At 39.2% G+C, this 18,140-nt stretch overlaps 1 protein-coding gene across 3 annotated transcripts in view; it reads left to right on the forward strand.

The window, feature by feature from the left end:
* smoc2 (SPARC related modular calcium binding 2) overlaps positions 1-17,650 on the forward strand; it is an 82,538-nt gene extending 64,888 nt beyond the window's left edge. For all 3 annotated transcript variants that reach the window (XM_055901689.1, XM_055901691.1, XM_055901690.1), the window contains 4 exons: positions 9,397-9,496; positions 9,732-9,979; positions 10,183-10,220; positions 11,584-17,650. In XM_055901689.1, coding sequence (XP_055757664.1) covers positions 9,397-9,496; positions 9,732-9,979; positions 10,183-10,220; positions 11,584-11,607 — 410 coding nt within the window. In that variant the 3' untranslated portion in view covers positions 11,608-17,650. The remainder of the gene's footprint in view (positions 1-9,396; positions 9,497-9,731; positions 9,980-10,182; positions 10,221-11,583) is intronic.
* Positions 17,651-18,140: the final 490 nt, after the last annotated feature.

The following is an 18,140-nucleotide window of genomic DNA, read 5'->3' on the forward strand; positions in this document are numbered from 1 at the left end:
TATAAGTGAAATAATCTGTCTGTAAACAATTTTTGGAAAAGTTACTTGTTTCATGTACAAAGTAGATGTCCTAACCTCCTTGCCAAAACTCTAGTTTGTGAACAAGACATTTGTGGAGTGGTTGAAAAACGCGTTTTAATGACTCCAACATAAGTGTATGTAAACTTCCGACTTCAACTGTAAATCGTAAATCAGACAGTCACTGATATGATAACATAAAAGTAGCCTAACTTTTCAAAACAAATTTCTACCACTGTTATTGTTGGAAAAGGTAACTAGCGTTTATACATTTATCGAGAGCCCTGAAAAGTTAATCGTGACACTGTCACTGACTGACTTTGACGAGAAGCCAGTCAAACCACCTGGGGACAATTTGTACAAAGTGAGAATTCAGCGGAGAGAATGCATCTCTGATCAGTTTTACCAACCTACCAGCTTCCCCCCCTTATAGGCCTTAGCTAGGTGGCTAACACGTTAACTACCTGCCAGTAGCTTTTTAGCTCTCAGACATCATGATGCTGCCACAAATGAATGTTCATGTCTATTCTAGTATTCTAATAGAGACCAATAGTAATGCTGTCTTTTGTTGCCATCTTTTTGTAGGCACTAAATCCGCCATTGAGCAGCCTATGGGAACATTTATGGAGTTTTTAAATGTTTTTGGATAAGCGCTGAAAATAAGGTCTGTGGTAAACACAGGCTTAAGAGATCTGATATCTTTTGTTCTATGAGATAACCTTCATCTGCTAACATCACCTTGTGAATTTTTTATATTTTATGTAATAAAAAACAACAGTGCACCAAAGGATTCATATTTCATAAAGGTCATGTTATCTGACTGATATTATTTCATAGAACAAAACGTATAAGATCTCATAAGCATATGTTAACCCTATTTCTTTCCACATAAATTTTCCCCATAGGAACGGCTGAATGAACCAGAGGTAACTCATTTCCGGGTTTTAGGGCAACAAGCTGGCGAGCTCTATTAATAATTAATTCTATGAAGAGCGTCTTTTTTCAACTGAACACAACATGAGTCACGTGGAGTGGCTAATGGCTAGATTGCTACTGAAATGTTGCACTGTCAAAGCTTCCGCCAGACAGGCTATTGAAATGTTGATAACGTTACTACCGAAGTCTGACACTATCCACTAACAACCCTCTCGATGATATAAAACTGCTTACAAAAACACCAATCAATCATTTGTTATTTTGTTACTAACTAACATTAGCTTGATATCCATCTCCTGTTCATTGTAGCTAGCTAGCTACATACCATCAAAGATAATACTGCTACAAATACCAACAAACCCATTTGATTGAAATCTTCACTTTGAACACAAACACGTTAACTGGCACAACTTTCACATGCTTACCTTGATACCCACTTTGCTCACGGACAACCAGGCAAAGGTCAGAATTTCGGTTGTCGGATAAACTTTGACTGGGCAACATACTGTGCAGGCATCAGCACTGCTTTTACTGTGACAGTGTTACAAACACACTTTCATTTGTTGAATGTGGCCGTTGAAGATGTTCACTAAATTATCTACAACAGCCACTTACAAATATAAATATGTGTAACTTTTTCTTATTGTGATAACATTGGAGTGGATATAGGCAATTGCCAAACATATTTTAAGCATCATAACATGCACAAGTGGCTCAAATAATTCCCATGGATCCAATAACATAATTTCTCTCTTTTGTGCTTTAGAAACCTCCTGCCTCATGTTAATGACCCTGTATAACTCAGTTTAACTGCATCCATTTTGTAGCAGAAATGTCCAATCAGGACAAGTTGCCACAATTAATACACAACCAGAAATTGAATGTAGGTTATTAGTTCATGTACATCATTTTTGCCATATTTTGACCATTATACATTAATTCACTAAATCTTAACCCCAGGATCAACAACTCTCTATCGTTCTTTTTCCTGAGCTCTTTAAACCTCCCTACTTTCAACCCGCTGTCTTGCCTTCCGATGACCATGTATATCTAATACCTTTTCCATCTTGCAATCTACAGCAATGAGTTGTAATACAGCAAATCTTTATAGCGCTTGTTGATTTAATGAATAAGTCCTGCCCTATTTTAAATTTCAATTCCAGTGTGTGTATGTGTGTGTTTATGTTTATGAGTGACTGTGTGTGTCTGTGTGCCTACATCTGTATTTTTTACTATTTTTAATGATGTTGACTACATTAAACGTCTTCTTCCTCAGAACCGCTGGACTGATCAGAACCAAATGTGGTGTTTGCACAATTTTCCAAAACTCTAGCTGAAACAATATGTCCGCTATGAGCCAATAAGCTAGCATAAATATTTTTTCCTGACCAACAGAGCAACAACGTTGCCAAACTCAACCATATCTGACAGGTTATTGAGACTCATATCCTTGAGCATGTGTGCCAAATTTCATCACTCTGAGTCAAACAAATCAAGAGCTATAAACACGTGCCTGTTATAGCATCACCGTGTGGTCGATATGAATGTGCTTGCATATGTTGAGGCTTCACATTATTTGGAACATGTGTACCAAGTTTCGTTACAATACAAATATCCGTGACTGATTTATATACATTTTTGACAGACCACTCCCACTTGAGTGTTTATTGGTCAGAAGCAGCCATGTTGTTTGAAATACAAGCCTGGATTATAGTGGCTCTACAGACCTTGGTCCATAGATGCCATGTATCAGGTTCTGTGACGATCGGTCATTCGGTGCCAGAGGAGTAGCGTTTTAATTTTTTTCCACTAAATTCAAAATGGTGTAAAATCCATCATGGCGGACTGTATGGATTTTGAGGCAAATTTGTTCCATATGAGGAACGGGACATATGGACTACATCTCATTGTCATACGGGGTGCGGGGGCTGACCTTTCAAAGTTTGCATTTTCAATCGCTTGTTATAGTGCCACCATATGGCCAATTGGCATGGTATAGCATGAGAGAGTGTGGCCCTTGGGCCTTTGTGCAACTTAGGAATATGGTAGTCTTGAGCCTTTTGATCTGACAGGAATTTGACATTTTTCACCAAAATTTCTGAAAAAGGGACATAAAAATAATAACAATAATGAACTGGAACAAATACAATAGAGTTTCACCAGCTTTGCCGCTGAACCCATAAAAAAATAAATAATAATAATCAACGGCAACTAATAGAATAGGGTTCTTCCAGCTTCGATGCTTGAATCCTTAATAATAATGAACACCAACAAATAAAATAGTGTTTCACCAGCTTCGCAGATGGAACCCCTAAATATAGTTGCAAGCAGCAATGCCAGGGTTCAAGCTGTGGGCCCATTGCGCCACCATCAGGACAAATTGGACACGTTTCGCTAGGAGGAGCTACTTCTGTACTCCTTTCCATACGTGTCCAATATCACAACAAAATTTTTTACAGATCACATATTATGCACATTTTGGAAAACATTTTATGATGTTAACTACTTTAAAATCAAATCAAATCAAATGTATTTATATAGCCCTTCTTACATCAGCTAGTATCTCAAAGTGCTGTACAGAAACCCAGCCTGAAACCCCAAAAAGCAAGCAATGCAGGTGTCTTCTTCTCCAGAACCACAAATAGCCACATTTGGTATATAACATTTATGGATGCACATCTTCAAGACTCTTGTTCAAACAATATGGCCGCAAAAATCAAATGATCTTATATTAATGATTCTTCCTGTCCAAGAGCGAACTGAGCCATACAGATTAGCTCGACTCTTATCCCAGCTGCGCTGCTGAACCCCTAATAATCCAAATCAAAAACAATCGGGTTTCACCAGCTTTGCTGCTGAACCCGTAATAATGAACGCCAACAAATACAGTAGGGTTTCACCAGCTTCGCTACTGAATCCCTAATGAATGCCAACAAATACAATATGCTTTCACCAGTTTAGCTGCTTGAACCCCTAATAATAATGAACCAGAAGAAATAGAATAGGGTTTCACCAGCTTTGCTGCTGAACCCGTAATAATGAACGCCAACAAATACAATGCTACACTCCTAATGACTAACAGACAAATGTTCATAACAAGTGGCTATGGATGTAATTTATCGAAATATCTGTTCAAAAACCATTTTGAAACATCAAATGTGACCATAAATGTGTGTAAATGTGCTTATTTTAGGGAAGTTAAACAATTTACTTGTGTTCCTAAAAGTTAATCAAATTAAACAGTTGTACTGTTTGACACAAAGTGTTTTTTTTTTGCCAGAGAGAGAGAGAGAGAATATGTTGGTTAAATGTATACAACAGATCAGGAGGGGATGGGGGGGTCAACATGTTAATAATCCAGGCCAAGCAGGAGCCATGAACAGAGCTTCCACTGTTTCCAGACCGTTCCACTGCTGTTTTATGTAACACCGTGCCCGGCCAGAGCTGTGTTAGCAGGTGGAGTTTACTGAACAGAACAGGTCCATTGTGGAGCAGCCCACGGTACCAAAACATTCAAAGGCCATTTTCTCAAAAAGTGGGTTTACAAGTTTATCAACTTTCAAAGAATAATTACATTCTCATTGTTCCTCAACTGCAGTTTATGACGACACACCATTTTCTAGCTCTGAGTCTCCACTTTAATAAAAAAAAGACACAATTTCAAATGTTGCTACATAAGACCAAATTGTGGCATTGGGTCACATTTCTTTTGAGGGCTGACAGGGACAGGTGCAGGGTTAATATCATCACACACTGAAAACACCCTCTGCTATTGATGTAGCCTACTGTTTTTACTATTGCCGTACTGTTTCAACCTGACCTCTTGGTTGACTGAGCTGGTTAAAATGCAAACATTTTTGGCACTGCTAGAGCCTGTTGAGCATTTGTGAAATATTGGTTTTTACAAGCTGGAGAGAAACTAATGAAGTTATGTGTTGTTAACCAAGTGCTCTGTGCTTGAGTAGGTGACAATAGGGTGGGGAACAACTACAACCATCACATGAGAGAGACCTCAACCACAGAACATGAGATCCTTCAGAAACAGTAGTAGAGTACTGTATAGCGAGGCTTGTTTGGAAAGACTCACAGTGTGAGATTGCAGCCACACTCTCACACACAAACATGCATACAGCATCTATCATGGCACCCTGTTCTATATAACTCCCGTCTCGCGTTGTAAAATTTGTCAGGACAGAGCGTCAAGAAAAAGCTGCATCTTGTTTTTTTTATGAGCTATTGCTTCAGTGGCCGTAAACTCGGTTAGTGTATGAAACTGGGAAGGATAATTATAAACGTTGCCTTCACATCACGGCAGCATATTTGTACTTGAACCACTGGTGTTGAAAGGTTTATGGGGCGAAAAGGGAGAAGGGGGCAACATGCGCTGAAAGGTGTGAGAGGATGGGGGTGTTTGACCAGTGTGAGGGACTGAGGGATGCCATGGGGGCTGATCCTGGGAGCTGCTGCACTGAGTGCTGACAGGGTTTTGCCCCATGGGAGTTTATGAATTAACCAGGCAGATCACTCAAGAGTGACTTCGAAATTGGACATCTATCCATGCCCTGAGGATGTCGGGAAATTCTCTTAAAACCGGCCTCTAGGGGCAGCAGTGACCGCTATTACCATCAAGTAGGCTTGGATTTTACAAGGGTGTTGTGGACAGGGGTGGTGGATGGGTATAAATCCCATGACTCTGGATCAAAAGGTTGCGTGTTTGATGGTTCGAAGGTTGCGTAAGTCCATTACTCTGGATCACAAGGTTGCGTGTTTGATCACAGTGGTGGATACTCGTTTTTTATACAAAAACTTAATCCTTAACCTTCTACATTTGACTTTTGGAGAAACGTGGATAGACGTCTAATTATTGCTGGAATTACGTAATTATTATCATTACCTGATTCCGGCATTTACTGCTTCAGCCTGGGCCTGAGTTGAAAATGTCCAAACTCAATTTCATTTGAATGACAGCAAGAACATTTGCGTCCTGCCCCTTAGCTAAATTGATTACTAGACAAGTGTTGAACGCCCCCACACACACACCGTCTGCTGCCAAGAGGGAGTGTCTAGTGGCTTAACATTTGTATGAACTGGAGGGACATTTGACATCCTGGAGGACTACAGAAATTCCATTTACAGTTGAAGTCGGAAGTTTACATACACTTAGGTTGGAGTCAATAAAACTAGTTTTTAAACCACCCCACAAATCTCTTGTTAACAAACTATAGATTTGGCAAGTCAGTCAGGCCATCTACTTTGTGCATGACACAAGTTATTTTTCCAACAATTGTTTACAGACAGATTATTTCACTTATTATTCACTATATCACAATTCCAGTGGGTCAGAAGTTTACATACACTAAGTTGACTGTGCCTTTAAACAGCTTGGAAAAATCCAGAAAATTATGTCATGGCTTTAGAAGCTTCTGATAGGCTAATTGACATCATTTGATTCATTTGGAGGTGTACCTTTGGATGAATTTCAAGGCCTACCTTCAAACTCAGTGCCTCTTTGCTTGACATCATGGGAAAATCAAAAGAAATCGGCCAAGACCTCAAAAATAAATGTGGGGACCTTCAGAAGTCTATTTCATCCTAGGGAGCAATTTCCAAATGCCTGAAGGTACCACGTTCATCTGTACAAACAATAGTACGCAAGTATAAACACCATGGGACCAGGCAGCCGTCATACCACTCAGGAAGGAGGCGCGTTCTGTTTCCTAGAGATCAACGTACTTTGGTGCGAGAAGTGCAAATCAATCCCAGAACAACAGCAAAGGACCTTGTGAAGATGCTGGAAGAAACAGGAACAAAGATGTTTATATCCACAGTGAAACGTGTCCTATATCGACATAACCTGAAAGGTCGCTCAGCAAGGAAGAAGCCACTGCTCCAAAACCGCCATTAAAAAAAGCCAGACTACGGTTTGCAACTGCACATGGGGACAAAGATTGTACTTTTTGGAGAAGTTTTCTCTGATCTAATGAAACAAAAATAGAACTGTTTGGCCATAATGACCATCCTTATGTTTGGAGGAAAAGGGGAGGCTTGCAAGCTGAATAACACCATCCCAACCGTGAAGCACGGGGGTGGCAGCACCATGTTGTGGGGGTGCTTTGCTGCAGGAGGGACTGGTGCACTTCACAAAATGGATTGCAACATGAGGCAGAAAAATGATGTAGATATATTGAAGCAACATCTCAAGACATCAGTCAGGAAGTTAAAGCTTGGTCGCAACTGAGTCTTCCAAATGGACAATGACCCCAAGCATACTTCCAAGGTTGTGGCAAAATGGCCTGAGGACAACAAAGTCAAGGTATTGGAGTGGCCATCACAAAGCCCTGACCTCAATCCTATAGAAAATGTGTGGGCAGAACTAAAAAAGCGTGTGTGAGCAAGGAGGCCTGCAAACTTGACTCAGTTAAACCAGCTCTGTGAGGAAGAATGGGCCAATATTCACCCAACTTATTGTGGGAAGCTTGTGAAAGGCTACCCGAAACGTTTGACCCAAGTTAAACAACTTAAAGGCAATGCTACCAAATACTAATTGAGTGTACGTAAACTTCTGACCCACTGGGAATGTGATGAAAGAAATAAAAGCTGAAATAAATCATTCTCTCTACTATTATTCTGACATTTCCCATTCTTAAAATAAAGTGGTGATCATAACTGACCTAAGACATAGAATTTTTACTAGGATTAAATGTCAGGAATTGTGAAAAACTGAGTTTAAATGTATTTGGCGAAGGTGTATGTAAACATCAATTAGCCTAGTTTGTTAACATGACATTTGTGGAATGGTTGAAAAACAAGTTAATGACTCCAACCTAAGTGTATGTAAACTTCCGACTTCATCTGTACATTCAGGAGTACAAATTTTCTTAACAAGTCACATAATAAGTTGCATGAACATAATTATTGAATGACTACCTCATCTCTCTACCCCATACGTGCAATTATATGTAAGGTCTCTCAGCCGAGCAGTGAATTTCAAATACAGATTAAACCCCAAAGACCCGGGAGGTTTGCGCTTTGAGCATGGTAAAGTTATTAATTACGCTTTGGATGGTGCATCAATACACCCAGTCACTACAAAGATACAGGCGTCCTTTCTAACTCAGTTGCCGGAGAGGAAGGAAACCACTCAGCGATTTCACAATGAGGCCAATGGTGACTATAAAACAATTTCAGAGTTTAATGGCTGTGACAGGAGAAAACTGGGGATGGATCAACAACATTGTAGTTACTCCACAATATTAACCTAATTGACCAAGTGACAAGAACAAAGCCTATACAGAATAAGAGATTGGCAAATTCAGGCTGTAACACAACAAAATGTGAAAGAAGTTAAGGGGTGTAAATACTTTCTGAAGGCACTTTAGCTATCGGGAAGAGGCATCTAGAGTCTAGATATTTTATTGGGACTGGGTCATTGAGGGCCTACTCAAATGTAAATGCAAGTCTCAGAGCAGAAACCGCCAAGCCAGTCTAACAGTTAAGACGTTATTGGAGATGTTCTTTCCCGACTGTTCTGCATGTGATGATTGGCTAAGGCTTGGTGGAGGTGTCTGTTGGATATAATTGTTTAACTTGTTTCAATGGTGGACGAAACTCCAATTTACACAGTGACACATATAATGCACATACCGGCTATGTATATTTCTTAAATTATTTATTTTTTCAAAGTTCAAATACTCAGTCCATCAAACACATTTTTATTTTTTATTTTACCTTTTTTTAACTAGGCAAGTCAGTTAAGAACAAATTCTTATTTTCAATGACGGCCTAGGAACAATGGGTTAACTGCCATGTTCAGTGGCAGAACGACAGATTTTTACTTGTCAGCTCAGGGATTCGATTTTGCAACCTTTCGTTTACAAGTCCAACGCTCTAACCACTAGGCTACCTGCCTGCCACACATATTGATTATATTATCAGATAATGTTGAAGAAAGAGACCAAACGAATGGGAATATTAAGATTCTTATAGTCAATAATATCTACAGTTTGCCTATGAAATGGCACCAGGCGTTAGTTTGTCACGTCGGGGAATACGGGGCCAGGGCCCCTGGCCTGTAGCCCACAGTTGTGAAAACTGTGATAGGTTTGCTCTGGGAGCCTCGAGATACTTTTTCCTTCTCCATGATTGGGGAATTCTGACACTTATTGAAAGGGATTAAAAGAAAACTGTGTGAAAGTCTCATTGGGTTTTATTTTCCCTTCTGCCGTCTTTATGTGCTACTCGTGTTCAAACTACGGTCTCAGTTATTTTACTTCCCTTCCCAAAGGTTTATTGGGGTTTCATGGTGGCAACCGCCTTTGAAAAATTGAACGGCATGACATGGAATGGAGAGTCATTGTTCTGTCTCGTCACTCACCGATGTTGACGTTCTTCTGTAAATCAAACGCATAATAGGTGCATATGTACCTTTGTTTTCCTTTCCAGGGTGTCCCGGGGCAAAGAAAACTGAATTTCTGACGAGTGTTCTCGACGCGCTGTCAACAGACATGGTGCATGCTGTCACAGATCCAGCGTCTGCCGGCAGGTTAGAATGTCACTGATTGATTTATTCATTGTTTTTTTATTGATTTAAATGGTTTGGCCCACTCCTTAATTAGACAAATAATCAAAATGGTAGCCAAGCCACTTTAAAGCTGAGTGATATTCTTTTGCTATGAAGCTGAGTGATATTCTTTAATTTCATGTAAATATCACAGAGTGGGCCTTTAACGGATTCATTCCCTGATTGATTGATTAATCGAACCAACATGGATCCACAGGATGTTGGAGCCCGACCCAAGTCACACACTAGAGGAGAGAGTGGTCCACTGGTACTTTAGTCAGCTAGATAAAAACTCCAGCAGCGACATCGGCAAGAAGGAGATCAAGCCTTTCAAACGTTTCCTGCGCAAGAAGTCCAAGCCCAAGAAGTGTGTGAAGAAGTTTGTGGAGTACTGTGACATCAGCAATGACAAGGCTCTGTCCCTGCAGGAGCTGATGGGATGCCTGGGCGTCACCAAGGAAGAAGGTGAGATACCAAATTCTCAACCAGGAATACTGCCTGACACAAATGGGAATGGTACACCTCACGAATACTAATGTTGTAATAAGCTGCTAAACGATTAATCGGAAATTACTATGAAGTGCTTTTCTAAATGAAAACTGCTGGTAAAGTTTTACACTGCTCTCATCATGTAAGGCTGATTAGATTGTGACACTGTTTTTCTCCAGGGACCAAACCAGGTGAAGGTACATCCTCCAGTAAACTGGTAAGTAAAACCCTGGCAATTACTTGTGTGAGTGTTATATGCTGCACTTATAAGGAGTGACAATAAGAAGAGTTGAGATCCAAGCAGTGAAAAAATGGGAGGGCCGTCTGCCCTCTTTTAAGGTCCTTAATATCAAATAGTCTGCTACAGGTGCATTGTTTAAAACATATATATTAATAGAAAGATAGAGACTGCACTCCGTTGGGATTTTGGAATAATCCAAACCCGAGGCTCAAATGCAACAATATAAATAATTTATTAGGATATCATGATGTCCTAAAAGTGCAAGGTGCATATTGAAATGCACACTTCAGGACACTGATGATGGTTTGAAATACCAAAACGTTTGTCATTTTTAACCTTTTATTTCTGCATTTTTCTGCACTTTGCACTTTTTGGGCAGTATGATGCCCTAATAAATTATAAATATTTTTGCCTTTGAACCTCCAGTTTGGGGTTCTTGCGAATTTTACCGTAACATACAAGCAGCTAGTGGCAAGTAGGTTACTGTGAAAATCAGATCAAATACACACAGTACAATAATGTAAAATGTATAGTATTATACTGTAAAAAGTAATCGTAATAAATTAATGAATGAATGGATGAATTCATTAAATTAATTGATGGGAGATGGGGGTGGATTTTACAGTATTTTACTCGGATTGATGCAAGCAGGTTGGTTGCTAGGTAAAGTGTTTACGCATTACAGCATATCTATTAATATTTGTATTTTATATCACTTGCACTTTTAAAGGCCATAGATAAGGCTTCGAACTGGCAGTGACGACAGATAAAAGCAGACCAAAAGAACATGCCAAAATGCTCAACCGTTAAAGGTTTAAGACTTGCTCCCACTCCAATCTGTATCTTATACATTTTAGATTGATAGGGCACTACTACCACACATCAGTTAAATTGGTACAGAAGTCTCATAAATGGGTGCAACAGAATTAATATAGGGACACGCAAAAATATGATAATGAGCCAGAAACAATAATACCATGCACCAATTGGTGGTAAAATAAAAAGATGTTGGCGCTCCAAAAATATGGCAGAATGATCTATTCTGTAGGTTGGAAATACAGCAATTATTTCACCTCTCAAAACATTTTCCAACACTCCACCTTAATTTACAGTCTTATGCAGTATAATGCTTCTACAGTATTTTACTGTTGATACATATATACATTTACCGTATAAATTACAGTTTTCTGTTACAGTGCAGTATGATCTCTTTTTTATAAGATCCTAGCAGTGCTAACACTGCCTTTGAAAAGCAGGTTACAATAACTTTGGAGAAAGATGTGTGAGATATGTATCACAGATATAGTTTGCTATAGTGCTTGGTTCTTCCTCTTCGCAGAATCCCTCAAAGAAGCAAGGCTAAGTCAACAACCGAGATTTCCCCTCCCCCTTTGGAGCTTCTGCCAATCGGCAATGGAAACCATAGTATTTGCACTTTGTACTTTAAGAAATGTAAATTCCCTTTGTAGAAATTAGGTATTTAAACAGACTGCTGAATCTGTGAATGACGTAGTTTTTTTTTAAAATGTCTTTACAAAAAAAATATTTAACACATACAGTGTATGTGTCTTTTGTGTCTAAAGAAAGTATACTTTTCGGAGTTGTACAAGTTTTGTGATGTTGCATTTTGTGTCCGCTTTGAATTGTTACGTTTTACTGTTGTTGATGTTGACGCAGATGTATGTATAGTTTGTAACATGGCTAAAACAATAATTTAGGCCCCTCCTCATTTTTTATATACTTACTGACCTAGCAGCCCTTCCTGAGCTCTGTACAGCAGTTTGTATTATTAAACATGGATCATCACACAATTAATTTTGTTCAAAATGTATACATGTTTATTAGAAATAAAAAACTTTTTTATGACCCATTTGGGTCCCGCTTTAACATGCTGCTTATAAAGGCTTCATAAAGGGCGGCAGGCAGCCTAGTGGTTTAGAGCGTTGGGCCAGTAACCGAAAGACTGCTAGATCGAATCCCGAGCTGACAAGGAAAAAATCTGTCGTTCTGCCCCTGAACAAGGCAGTTAACCCACTGTTCCTAGGCCGTCATTGTAAATAACAATTTGTTCTTAACTGACTTGCCTGGTTAAATAAAGCCTCCATATAGTGTTCATAAACACTACAAGTGTCATTTATAACCGTATGTCATGCTTTATAAAGTGTTTATACATGTGGCATAACTGTGTGACATAACTACCAATGTCTAATGTGACATAACCCACTATGTCTAATGTGACCCGATTCAGAAAACTAGGTGTATGTCAGAAGTCACGACTTCACAGGAGAACCGTTTGAACCTAAAAAATGTTTTTTGATCAAAATGCGTTTTTTGACAGAAATGCCTTCTCAAACATGTGAACTTTCATGTGCCTTTATAACAAACTTGTATGCCATCTGTAAATACAAATACATTTTCTAAATATCCAGCCTTGTTGATTAAGCCACAGAAAAAGCCAGCAAACTTCCCACTAGCCATGATTGGCTGAGATAATGAGTGAGCTGGACATGCCGAGAGAGGAGTTTGAATTGATCTGCCATATAGAAGGCTTCTGTCTATTTGAGCTGGTCAGTCTGTGTTGGTAATCCTATCGAACGCTGTTTAAAAAAAATGTATTGTCTAGTGGAGCTGCATGGCTAAGTGTTGCTCTCCACTCTCTGGATTGGAAATTAGTGGAATTAGAGTATGATAGCTAAATAGATGGAGAAAGCACCTGTCTCCGGATTACATCTTCAAACTAAGGGCAACTGTGGCATGGCATCCATGACAGGGCGATGCGTCCATCATGCATGGTGATGTATACAGGTAAGATTGTCTAGAATTAGCTAGCTACATTTTCAGATATTACACATCTCTAATTTTGATAGAACGTCGTTTCAATTCAAGGTCAAGTGTACTGTTAGCTAGCTAGCTAACGTTAGCTGGCTGGCTTCCTAGCTGGCGTTATTATTTGTATCCCACAGCTGTTTGCTTCACTATTTCGAGGCTAATGTTAGCTAGCTAACATTGGACATGGATAGTTACCTCGTAGCATAGTCATGCAGGGTAGTATCTACATGATTTGGCACTATGTGCATAGTTGTTTAACTAGCTAACAGTAGCTGGCTGGCTCGTTAGCTAACGATACGTGATGTGTGTGATCTTACACATTGTTTACCAAGCTAGGTTCATTGTTTACCTAGCTAGCTGTATGTCTTAAGCTAAAGTGAACATCACGCGTTGACTATGGCCAGTGTCAGTAAATGTCTGCAAAGAAGCGTCATGAAATTGTTGCCAGCAGAGCTGGTTAGGCTGTTTTCGTGTTATCCAGAGGTAAACAAATCATCGACCAGAGCATCAAGTGTGCGCTCTGAACGCTCCGAGGGCGAAACAAGATGGGTAGGGCTAAAGCTCAAGAGGGTGTGAATGATGCTGAATGTACGTAGACAAAGAAGAGCTCTTCACTAGATACCAAAACATTTAAAGGCTGTTTTCTCAAAAGTGAGTTTACAAGTTTATCAACTTTCAAAACAGAATTACTCTCCCATTGTTCCTCAACAATGCAGTGTGATATACACTTTTGTAGCTCTGAGTCTCTACTTTTATTCAATGCAAAAAACACAATTTAAAATGTTGCTACATAAGACCGAATCCAGGTGGTGAGTCACAAATATGACATAAACCTGTGCTTTATAAAGGATGGCGTAAGCACTGCTTAATAAAGGCCTTATACATCATATTAAATTGAGGCATCACAAAGCATTTTTAACCCTGTCATGTATCTTGGTAGAGTATTGCAACCCCAGGATATTGGGTTCGATTCCCGGGACCACCCATATGTAAAACTGTATTCACGCATGACTGTAAGTTGCATTGGATAAAAGTGTCTGGCAAATTGTATATATTATATTATATTTCACTAAAACATTTCTAGGATGTTAGAGCCCCATGAAACGACATCATATACAATATACATTCTACAGACCATACTGAGTATTCCCTACAATACTTTTACTGCGGTACCTAGAATAAGTATTGCTCTAAGCTAACATGTATTACATATACAGTGATTCGCATTGGGGGCATTTATTTGACCTTGGAACATGTTTTCAAACCCACATTTATACAAATGTCACTTAAACATCAAGAAATATGAATCATTGTTATTATTTAGACAATTATTTGTGTTATATCATGATTGGTTATTGACACTTTTCTACTATTACGTGGGGGACTTTTATTTTTAAAAATGTTAGAAATGAAGTGACCCTAAAGTTATTTTATTGTGTTGCTGACGAGACGCTGATCATGTGATGAGTTTGCAAATCAAAGGCACACTTATGCTGCCACTGGACAGCGAAAAACAAGTAAGTTAACCTTTATTTATTGTCATTTAAATTAGTTTGTAGAAGTTAAGGGATGAGTTAGATTACATACCGTAGCTACCTCAATCGTTATTTCAAATAATTTTGCTAGCTAGCAGGCTCATGATATGGAACCCAAACCGGCTGTGCGCGTGCGCCATCGTGCGCTACCGTGCATACATTTATTTTGCTTTCCCACACCAAACGCGATCATGACACGCAGGTTAAAATATCAAAACAAACTCGGAGCCAATGACATTAATTTGGGGACAGGTCGAAAAGCATTAAACATGTATGGCAGTTCAGCTAGCTAGCTTTCACTTGCTAGCAAACATTAATTTGTCCTCTTTAGCTAGCTTGCTGTTGCGAGCTAATTTGTCCTGGAATATAAACATTGAGTTGTTTTACCTGAAATGCACAAGGACCTCTACTCCAACAATTAATCCACACATAAAACGGCCAACCGAATCGTTTCTAGTCATCTCTCCTCCTTCCAGGCTTTTTCATCTTTGAACTTATATGATGATCGCATCTAAACTTTCATTGTATTACCACAACAACCGGCAACAAAGTTCGTCTTTCAATCACCCACGTGGGTATAACCAATGAGGAGATGGCACGTGGGTACCTGCTTCTATAAACCAATGAGGAGATGACTTTCAGCGCGATCTGCGTCAGAAATAGGAACGACTTCGATTTTAGCCCTTGGCGTCGCAGACACTCGTTGGCGCGCGAGAAGTGTATATGCAATAATTGAATAACATGGATTCCTAAATTTATTTTGCGACGGTCGCGCACGCGACGTGTCCGGACTGGTCAGCATGTGAGATTTGTAAATTAAAGAGGAACATAACGATATGAATTGAATGGAGTTTACCATCTTCCCATTTAGAATATCTGGCGCAGCATAGAAATGCCCTTATCCAGATGGTGTGACAAAGGCATTTCCTAACAGACCTGATAACTTTCTCTGTTGTTACTTTTAAGGTTGGCACCAACATGCAGTAATTCCAGCATTAGGAGAGACCATTTCCTCTGCCAGTTTAGGGACAAGCTCCTGTTCAATGTAATTGCATTTCTGGACTTTTTGAATCTTCATGTATTCATATTAGTGATAATTCCCTAAGTGTTAATACATTTGTGTTTATATCATTAAGTATGTGTTATAAATGACCAAATGTGCCTGATTTTATAGCAAGGCATTTATGTATGTGTTAAGAATGAACAAAGGGGTCTGACTTTAAATGAAGTACGGAGTCATGCGATATTGTCTTTATGGATGTGTTATGAGCGACTGAAGGTTTCTCACTTCGAGCTAAGTATTACAGAACACTACATAGTGTCAATAAATAGGTCATTAATGTTCTGCTGATTTAGGAAGGTTCTCTCATCATCCACAGATTACTATAGGGTGAGAGGTATTTAAATGGATTAACGGACCTGCAAAGCTTTCGTTTGTGTGTGTGTGTGTGTCATAACCAAGATGATTTGGAGTAGTCCAACCTGAGACTTCCGCACCAGGTATTCCTCTTCTGTTCCCATGCTGGAGACAAGTGCGTGATTACAACCTGTTACAATGGTGCCAACATTTTGTGGCTGATCTTTCAGTGAGGGGAGTGGGTGAATGTGTCAGACCTGACTGGGCACAGCACTGCCTGGTATGGTTCATTTTTGTTGTGTGCGTTTTTATGTACTGAGGAACATGTAACTTGGTTCCAAAAGACAGACACTTAACATTTCTTTAGGTTGGAGGCTTTCATCAAGTTAAGTGGTTCTTGGTGTAAAGTCATCCCCAGGCAATTGCACACACAGCACATATAAGCCTGGGATATTAACCATTCAAAGTGGGCCTTAGTGGGAGTGCCCATAGAATTCTATAGGAGTAACCTTACTGAGTAAAGTATTTGTCATCGTCACTACTTAAAACAGTCAAAAAGTAATAATTCTGGCTAAACCCTGCCCATTTCCACAATTTATCTTAAAATTTGATTTTAAACCTAGGTGTAATGTGACTAACATTCCACCACTTTAAAGTGTATGCCATCCATCAGCACAACATGTCACCCTTTATGAAGCACATGTTTATATCATATTTAACGTAGTGGGTTATGTCACTTTTGACATTGGTTATGTCACACAGTTATGCCACATTTATGAACCCTTTATAAAGCATGACTTACGGTTTTATAGATGCTTTAACACATTTATGTAGTGCTTATGAAGGCTTTATGAGGCCTTCATAAGCTGAATGTCATTTAAGCGGCATCCATATTTGCATTGCATGTGTCTATCAGTCATACAAGGGTACGATTAAGTAGTAAGGCCAGAGGAGGTGTGGTATATAGCCAATATACCATGGCTAAGGGCTATTCTTAGCACGACGCAACCCGGAGTGCCTGGACACAGCCCTTAGCCGTGGTATATTGGCCATATACCGCAAATCCCCGAGGTGCCTTATTGCTATTATAAACTGGTTACCAATGTAATTAGAGCAATAAAAAAAAATGTTTTGTCGTACGCATTGTATACGGTCTGATATACCATGGCTGTCAGCCAATTAGCATTCAGGGCTTGAATCACCCAGTTTATAATGGGAAATATTGCATGATCTAACAACTATTACTACAACTACCTGTTTTCCTATGTATTCCACTTACTTCTCCTCGTATTTACCTCTTCTGTCTTTGAACTCCGTAATATTTTTTCTGTTTTGTATTTTTGATAACACTTTCTATGATGACCATACGTATAACGCTTTAAAACATGCTTTATGATGTGTTATGACAATGATTTTAAGCATCCATAATGACTCATAGGCGGTTATCAAACTGGATATGATGTTTTATAGATCATGAACTACAGTAAAATGACTTAAAAGACTAATGTATTATAGCCATACTGGTTTGAAAACACAGACAATGTAGTGATTACACACATTAGGCCCCATGATACACTAAAACAAAAACTCTTAATGTAGTATAAAGCTTTCTAATCACCATAATTGTGTTTTTGTTTGCTTTGAGTAAAGTGATTCCCTTTAATTATAAAATACTATAAAACACTGCTCAGCTACCTGGCTAAAATGCTTGCTCGCTAGCCTAACTTCCATTCATGGGCAACGTTTAGCTAGTTAACGTTAGCCTTCTACATCTAGCAACATATTGAACTTACATCTTCTCAGGCCATGGGCACAAACAATGTATGAATTAATGGTTGGATCAGAATTGCCGTTATAATCATTGGCTAGCATGGAGAATTAAGTGAAATCACAAGTCCAAATCCCGATCTCCATCCATGGCTAATTTAGGAAAGTGCCACTTTTAGCTAGCTGGCTAGCCACTGGAGGACAACAACACAATGAGATGCAAGAATTCATTTTCTTCTGTCAATCACGTATGCTCTCAATGGCATTTGATAGGAGTTGCGTCAAATCCAAGCTGGCTTCCCTTGACACTTTTTTTTGGTGCGCCAGGACCATTCACAATTGAGCTCACTCAGTTTAGCTCAACGCTGATTGGTACATTTTTTATACTATTTTTGTCAAGGGAGACCA

Source organism: Salvelinus fontinalis, chromosome 37 (assembly GCF_029448725.1).
Source record: "Salvelinus fontinalis isolate EN_2023a chromosome 37, ASM2944872v1, whole genome shotgun sequence".
NCBI lineage: Eukaryota > Metazoa > Chordata > Actinopteri > Salmoniformes > Salmonidae > Salvelinus > Salvelinus fontinalis.